Below are 8,924 nucleotides of genomic sequence, written 5' to 3'. Positions count from 1 at the left end.
AAACAACAAAACCTCTGAGGAATTGCAGTGTTTTTTTAATTGCAGTCGAAGCCAAAACCAGCCCTTTCCTGGAGCTGGGCTGCAATTCTCAGCAGGGACACTGGATGGCATCTGTGCACCAGTTTCCAACGAAAAAAACCATTTGATGCATTGTTCTAATTAGTCCCTCTTGAAATTAGAACCGTTTTTGCCTGGGGTAATAGTATAAAACAAATACACTAGATTCAGAAGTTAAGTTCAATGGTAGGTCAACCCTGCCATGCTCACAGAAAAGATGCTACCGTGAATAGAAAAGATAATGAAAAAGATAATGATTAAAATTATATACACATGACTTTCTAAAAACATACATTTTATCCCTCTAGGGCCACTGGGATAAGGGAAACTATTTAAAATAAAAACAAACTGCAAAGCACTGCCTTGAATCTACATAAAATGAATATTTAAAGAAAAAACAGCTGATGAGAGACAAATAGAAATGAGTCAATTTGGGATGATGAAGTTATGGTATTTTGCCTTTCTCCTAGCATAGCTATAAGGGACTGTGGCATCAATATCCAAACAAGCAGGCCCTCATTTACTCTGGTCTTGGCTTTGCTTATAGGGATCCAGCAACCAAAGAGAAACGCCTGAGCCCTTGCCAAGGATGCTCACAGGATTTAGCTCTGCAAGACGCACTTGTGTTCTTCACACCCTCCTTTTAGGGTTGAGGTGCATTTCAGAATTTAAAACAGAGCATTAGGCTGCTCTCAACTGCCAGGAGGCACTAAATGATGCCACTTGGGCTGACCTCCAACATGGATTTCAAAAAAAGAAAGCTCATAAGCATCATCCTCCCTGCTGTGGGCAGTCGAACAGCACATCCCCAGCTGTAGGCGCTGTGCAGCTCGGGCTGTGCTCTAGCAGAAATCCCAAACTCTTTGTTCAAAGCCAGAGCGTGGCCAAGGTGCTTTGAGGCTGGAGGCAATGCCACGACAGCAGACACCGCAGAGCAGTGGTTTGGTACAAATGCTCACCAAACAGGATGTGGCCAGCTCAGTTAACAGTGTGGTTGCCCCAAACACTGGCAATGCTAATAACACCCCACATATCATAAGGCATAAACGGCTTAAAACAAGAAAATTTTCCCTCTGATGTTACGGTTTAGGCTCAAACCCATTCAAGCTGTGCAGCTTTAAAGATGGCAATCAATTTCTGCTCGGCCCAAACCACATCACTGAGGGCACAGGTGGAGACAACTGCTAACAGGATTCTCCTAAGCCAGGGAGAGCCCCTTGCACATCTCTTGGTCAGCTACACTAGCTACTCCACAGCCTTGAAGACAGCAAAATGGGAACTATCTGCTGAGCAAAGGCTGCTCTGTGCAGTGAACGAGGCATTCATGTTACTGACACCCAAAACAGTGGTTGGCAGAGCCTCCACTCTTCTCTTGTGCCTGTGAGTCTCACAAGGTTTACAACCAGCATAACTCTGCTCCTCTATACTTCTAACAAATGACCACAGAAGGAACCCTAAGAGTTGCTGAGAGGAGTTATTACATTGCACATTTCACGAACAATCGCCTTCTCCTTTTCACTTAGGTCTTCTTCATAGTTGTCTTGCATTTGCCTGTCCAGATTTTCATGGACCTCAAGGACCTACAAAAAAACAATATTAAAAAAGCATTATGATCCTCAAATAATTATCTGTGTCCCTGAGAACATCACTAACAAGTATTTAAACTGTCAGGATTCACAAAGCCTCAAGAAGAACAAAGACAAGCGTGACACCAAGCTCGGCACCTCCATCCTCCCTGTTTCCCTGTGATGTCCTGCCTTTGTCACACCACCTGCATGTTGTGGCTCCTGTCACAGTCCTGGGGCACCATGTGACAATTGCCAGCAAGTTGTGTGTCTGCAAGCACATCTCTTCCGGGAAGGCTTAAACAGACATGGCCAATTTCATTCACCTTTTGGTTAAAATCTGTTTTTAACTCAGTTTCTCAAGGAAACCCCTTGGAGGCCCACAGTGAAAGCAAGAGTTGGGCTGTTATCATAGAACCCTGGGACCCAGAGATGCCTATATGATTCACAGCTCTTTCCCACTCCTTTTTTGAATTGGTTGCAGCCAGGCTGTGACAGGGATGGAAACAGGGTGGAGAAAAAACTACTGCCTCCCAGGACCCTGTGTGATGGCTGCAGCTCTCTGAACGTGCTGTCCCTATTAAGTGCCAGGATGATTTTGGGCCACCATCTTCTTGTGCCATAGGTACCCTCTGAAGATGGAGCTGATCACTTCAACACCCTGAGGTTTACTTGAATCTCCATCAGCACCACTTCCACCCATAGTCCACACATGTAAAGGTATGGTCCTTGGCCAGGGCTGGCACACGAGTGCATCGCCAGCACACACCCCTCCACCCAGGATTGCAGACACAGCTACAGGATAACACCAGCTCAGTGAGTTCAGCTGATGCAAATACTGACAACCCCAGACTGCACCCATGGAGTGCTGGTGCCAGGCACATGCCTGCAGCACCCTGCCCACAGGAGACTCTACAGCAGCTCAAGGGGAGCCAGCCCTGGCCCCCATATCCCACCTGGGGCACATACTACCCTGGTCACCCCCACAGAGCTCCTCCAGGGAGGCAGTGCCCATCTGTGGCCAGGTGGTCCCTTGATCACAGAACAGAGGCTGCTTGGGGCTAAAGGCAGCCTTCACTTCCCACTGGAAACACACTGACCTGAAGAATATCCCTGTACTACATTCGCATGCATTCAGAGAGCTCCTCTGGATGGGCATATTGCACAAGCTGGGCATAACTTGGTGCAGGATTGCCTCCAGATTTTACTGCTGTTTCAATACACCTGACTCAGGGCTTTGCCACTGGTGAGCAAGGTTGTCAACTCAGTGTGTGGGGTCAGAGCTCCTGGAATTACTCAACGCCATCAAACGGCACATGGTCTTATTCACCACAACACATCCATATACATATGAAGATGTACGACAGGTGTAGTTGTATGCATAAATACTCCTGTACCTCCTAGGGAAGTACGGAGCTAGGGTGCAGAGTACTAAGGTGGTTTTACCCTTTGCTGAGGTGTACAGCAAAGGCTTCTCCATGAAATGGGATAGCAGGGTAGATTATCCCCTGGTCTGCTTCAGCACAGCAATCCTGCTGTACTGGAACTGTGCTACAGACAAAAATAGGTCATTCTCCTAGGGCCCTTAACCTACTTGGGACCAATCTTTGCACATATAAGAATTATCCACATCCTTTCTAAGAGGAGAGGAAGGGCAATAGGGATGCAAAAAGCATGTTCATGCTGACAAAGGGAGCATCTATTTTTTGCTAAAGAGGAGGGAATTAATTATTGATCCAGCTGGACTCACACATTGAACTTGCTTGTCTGGAGTCTGTGTGTTTCCAATGCTGGCTGCAAAGCCAGCAGCCTGCAGAATCACATCCTGGCGTGGAGCTCCAGGGCTGCCTGGCTGGCAGCTCAGCACCGGCTGTGTCCACAGGGCAAGCGTCAAGGACAGCCATGGTCTAGGTTAGTTAAAGATCACATCAGCTCCAGCCTCTGCTTCACACAGCCATCCATCTTACAGGCACAGGAGTCTCAGTGGACTAAAATTAACAGGTTTTCTACAACTTGTGCTTCAACTAAAGTCGAACTCCTTAGTCCAGGAGGTGTGAAAAGGTGGCACAGCATATTTCTTTCAGTGGAAATCTTTTAATAGTGTTAACCAGACAGAGCTGGAGCTGAAAGTTGGTCAGATGGAAGTTATGTTTGTATTTAATTTCTGAATCTCATTTACTCTGGAAACCATCCTGCTTCCCAGGCCCACCCCATGTCTGGGTAGGCACTTTGTAAAGATGTGTTAGTATCTTGGGTATGGGAAAAAGGGATTCAGGGTAATAAAATTCAACAGCCTATCCTGGAAAGGCATGTTGGAAGAAAATGCACTCTGAAGACTGAAATCACCTCCTGAAGGAAGACAGGAAGGTCTTTCCTTAGTGCTGACCTAGCCCCAGCCATTCTTAGATCCTGCCAGGCGCCTCTTGGGCTGCTTAAAAGGACCAGGTTAATGTTCCTCCAGTTACACCTCGGGGGACTACAGATATACCTTCACATCAACTGTCTATGGCTCAGCTAAAGTTCAAGGACTGTGCATTCAGTGTGGCTCTAAGAAACTGGGGTACATCCTCCTGTGTTTTTTGACGCTTCCCAACCCAGGGAACTTCCTGAAGACAACCCACACCTTGCTCTCAATGGGCACGCTGGCTCCTCTGGCTTTCTCCCTGCCAATACATAAAATAAGAAACACCTCAGGTGTTCTTTGTGACTGCACTGACCTCTGTTACCAAGGCAGTGTCACCTCAAAATCACCCAGTCCATCACATCCACCTCCCTTCTGAATTTTCCACTCTGTACTGGCCCCACATGGCCAAAATATAAACATATTTTAAAAACAAACCAACAATCAAAAAAACACCACCAAAGAGTCTGAATGACAGTAGCAGCACGTTGGAAGAGGAGTTGAAAGTTAAGGTACTGATTTCTGCAACAAAAAGCACTCTTGGATTGAGGAATGCTTTCCAAAGGGTGCAAACCTCACTGATTTTGTTGATTCATAAGTTAACTGAACAAAGCACCGGGGAACACAGATCCTACTTCAACAGTGGAACAGTCCATATGACCTGCTAGGATTAGCCTTCCTAGTTTTGGAAGGCTATATCCTACCTTACCCCCAATTAGTGGGAGTGATGATCACCCGCTTAATGGCTCTGTGAGCATGGAAGAGGTCCAGGCTGCTGCTATGGGGGCAGCTGGGTTATAGGCTAAATGTCATTCTCTTACATTTGTCTCCTCCTCACCTCCCCATGTCTTTAGCAGGTTTGCTCAGTTCCTAAGAAAAGTGCTTTGATGTTCAGTGAGATACTGAGCTGTAGCATATGTACCTTTTATTCTTGTTAGCAAAAACAGCTGTTAGAAGTGCCAACCTGTCATCTTGCTCCTTATTTACTAGGTGCAAACAAACAAAACTATTTCAGAAGCAAAAATAAAGAAAACCCTAAACGTGCTCAAGGAAGAATTGCAGGCAATCCTTCAGCCACATAGATAGCATTCAGCTGCCAGAAAATCCCAAGGAAAAAGCCTAGGGGACAATACATAGGTAGGTGCAGACAGAGGCAATCCAGAAGCCCTGCAGATCCACGTGGAGTGCACAGTCCCTCAGTGACCTTTGCGTGGGCTCAGAGTTGTGTCCTGGTGGCCACATCACTTCTGGACAGACTTGCATGCAAGCATCCCACAAGGCAAGTGAAGCCAACTTCACAGAATCACAAAATAATAGAATGGTTTGGTATGGATGCCATTCACTAGATCAGGTTGCTCAGGGCCCCCCATCCAGCCTGGTCTTGAACACTTCCAGGGATGAAGCATCCACAACTTCTCTGGACAACCTGTTCCAGCGCTTCATCACCCTGTGAGTAACGAATTTCTTCCCAACATCTAATCTAAACCTGCCCTCTTTCAGTTTAAAACCATTGCCCCTTGTCCTGTCATTATCTGACAGAAAAGTCCCTCTCCCTCTTTTTTTATAAGCCCCCTTCATGGTACTGGAAGGTGCTATAGGGTCTCCCTGGAGCCTTCTCTTCTCCAGGATGAATAACCCGAGCTTCCTCAGCCTGTTTTCATAGGAGAAGTGGTCCATCCCTCTGATCATCTTTGTGGCCCTTCCATCTCTCCTTGCCTCTCCTTACAGTAAGGAGCTAGCCTGCCAGAGCCATAAGGACTTCCCTTCACAACCAAGAAGGGCTTTCTCTAATATCTGATGTGGTATAGCCAAAGCACAAAGTCTCATTTGGAGGCTGCTCTCTTCTCCTTCTCAAGGGAAGGTCATATCACAGGAGGTGAGGGTCTAAACTAGTAAGCTGCATCCAGCTTCCCACATGACAGGGCTGGCACTGGAAAAGCTGCCCAGTTCTGCTGGGTACAAATAAGACCCACTCCATATGCTCCAGCATGCCATGGCCAAAAAAACAATCTGCAGCTGGAGACCAACATTTTACTGTGCCACAAGGGAGAAGGAGAGATTGAGACCATGACCAGTTTCCTCAGTCTTTTCAGTTTCCAGATGATCCTTGGAAACGGGCCATAGGATGAAAAAATAAACACCTTCTTGTTCCTCCACACTGACCTGCAGGAGAATTTCCTCCTCACTTCAGCTGTGAGAATATTTTTAACCTTAAGTGAGTGAGCAGGACACATCATGTGAGATCATTTATGCCCCATGAGATGTGACTGCTATTTCACCTGCTTCCTGACTCAAGCCATGGTATTTTCCACGGTATTGAAGACAGACAAATGTACCCCACTGGCCAAATTATGGACTGACAGAGAATTTCATCCAGCCCTTTCTAGGAATCAACAAAGCTCTGAAGTAGAAGGATTAATAATATGTGAAAACAATCAGTCATCCAACTTCATTTCAATTCCTTTATATGAGTCATCGCACCAGACCTTCCAAACTTAATTTTCAGTTTCCAAGAATTTCCTTGTTAATTTCCAATCCTTTCCATAAGCTTATCAAACTGCATCTTAAAACCATTTATGTTTCTTGCCCTTACTAATAAATTCAGTCCTGTAATTCCTAAAGCAAATAGGAATCTAATTTCTCCCCAGAATATGATCATAATCAATTTATAAGTATTTGATCTTGTAATTAAAAAACATTATCAATTCTGCTTAATACTATCCCTCACCACTACCTCACCAAATGCAATGAAGAGCAGGAACAGAAAGGTACAAACCCCACAGTTTGGGAAGAAAAAGCCCACAGAAGTAGGCTGGACTGCATCAGGGCTTGGATGACTAAACGTAATCAAAAACAAATTAGTACAAAGTGTCAGAAAAACAAAGGTATCACATGAGTTTGCAACGCTGTGCAAGGCATCAGGCATCAGCATTATGTTCACCACTGTTGCCTCAGAGACTCAGTTTATGCAGGACTGATGAACAAGAAGGGTAACCAACAACTTCAGCATCAGAAGCTTTAGTTGGAGGTTTCCCACCCCCAAAAAATAGCTGTGCATCATGTTGCTTAGCTCTGCAACTATTTGAAGCAATGATTATTCATCATGATCCAGGTGCTGGTTACCAATAATTTGCCCAAGTATTAACTTTCTATTTTCAGTTGTTTCCACAAGAAGAGCAAATGCCCAGTTCTGCCACTCAGCTTGTTGCACCAGCTGGCACTGCACTGCCCGGCTGTGGGGCTCTGCACAGCCTTACCTTCATAGCATGCACCACAGCCTCTGGCTTCTGACCAACAGGGACATACCCTGCTGCAGGAGAAGATGCAAGATCAGATGTCATGCGACCCGGTCCCTGTTGAAATAAGAGAAGATATGCTTTAATTCCCTTTGGTTGATTTAAGTGAGAAGGAAGAAAATATCCAAAAAATTTGAGCACTGGCTTGTCTCAAATTCAATCCCTTTCAGCCACCTGCAAAGACAAAAGACACCACTACCCCTTCTTCACAAGCTACTTGATTTAATGCCATTTAAGCGTACCATCACTCAGTCTAGATGTATTCAGGCAGGAGATCACCCTGGTTTAAAGATAAATTGATTCAAGAAACATTTTTTTTGCTCCCTTAGGATAACTTTGTACAAGGACAAGATCAAACACTACTCATCCTTCTAGACAAGGGAGCAATGCAAACAAGATGATTTTCCAGCATAAAACGGTCATTTCTAAGAAGCTGCATTTATGAAAGAAACAGTTGGCATAACTTCATTGCTTCTCTGGCAACGTTTTCACATGGACATCAAGTACCAATCTTCAGCTACAGAGAAAATTGTGAAAGCAACCTTAAAACAAGCAGATGTCCAAACCTAATGTTGGCTGCGTTTGTTTCCAAAATGCTGGCCAGTCCTCCTGCATAAAGGGTCCCATTGGGAAAGATGCCGAAATTACATTTTACTAAAGATTTCTGATGTCCAACCAGCCTTGTAAGCACTTTTCATAGGGCTTTCCTTTTTCTACAGGCATCCAGTTTGGATTATGAGAGACAAAATATCTTTATTCAACGAGATGCACCCTGCCTGTCCCTAATATTTTTGCATTGCTTTGTAGCACTGAGAGAAATCAACAATGAAGTCATTGACCAAACTTGTATTTAGTCTTCACATCCTTTAGGAAACACAAAGAATTATTATACTTGGGGGCCTCTGAAAGCAAATTAGGACGGCAGAGCGGCATGTAGCACCATCCCAGGAATGCTTTCGCATACAGCACACGAGACACTCAATTCTCATCTTTTCCCTGTTTAAAAACACAGCATGTTTTATGCTTTGTCTCATCACTGTGCCTTCTATGCCAAGGCCAGCAAGCTAGTTATGCCAGAAGAATCATAGAATAATAGAATCATAGAATGGTTTGAGTTGGAAGGCACCTTACAGATCATCTAGTTCCACCCCCCCTGCCATAAGCATGGATGCCATTCACTAGATCAGGTTGCTCAGGGCCCCATCCAGCCTGTCCTTGAACACTTGCAGGGATGGAGCATCCACAACTTCTCTGGGCAACATGTTCCAGTGCCTCACCACCCTCAGAGTAAAGCAGGACCAATGGAGGAGCACTTAATCACCTCTCATTCTTCCAAATGTTTTAAGTTGTAGGGGCCTTTTTACTAATAAAATTGTTCATGTGCATATATTAAAGATGGGCTAATCCATTAGGCTACAGACAAAAAGGTATGGAGCCTTTCAAGGCCTGTGCTTAACCCACATCATGATCAACAGCCATTTACTCATAATAGCAAACTTCACGAACTGATTTGCTGGTGATAAAGAACTTCCTTCTGAAAGGAAGGCATCTCAGACAAAGGAAAGTTAGACTTACTAACCCCACAATAATTCTCCACGGTTATGT

The 8,924-nt window shown here is 45.0% G+C and overlaps 1 protein-coding gene across 2 annotated transcripts in view; it reads right to left on the bottom strand.

Moving 5' to 3' along the window:
• The window catches only part of CCDC85C (coiled-coil domain containing 85C), a 110,720-nt gene that overhangs the window by 4,174 nt on the left and 97,622 nt on the right, over positions 1-8,924 (bottom strand). For both annotated transcript variants that reach the window (XM_027892394.1, XM_027892395.1), the window contains exons 4-5: positions 7,281-7,376; positions 1,539-1,637 (exon numbers count right to left, since the gene is read on the bottom strand). In XM_027892394.1, coding sequence (XP_027748195.1) covers positions 1,539-1,637; positions 7,281-7,376 — 195 coding nt within the window. The remainder of the gene's footprint in view (positions 1-1,538; positions 1,638-7,280; positions 7,377-8,924) is intronic.

The sequence above is a fragment of the Empidonax traillii genome, unplaced genomic scaffold (assembly GCF_003031625.1).
Source record: "Empidonax traillii isolate 1590-97213 ecotype Southwest subspecies unplaced genomic scaffold, ASM303162v1 scaffold349:size579689, whole genome shotgun sequence".
In the NCBI taxonomy this organism is placed as follows: Eukaryota; Metazoa; Chordata; class Aves; order Passeriformes; family Tyrannidae; genus Empidonax; species Empidonax traillii.
The sequence above is the reverse complement of the archived record's forward strand: the minus strand, read 5'-3'. Positions and strand labels throughout refer to the sequence as shown.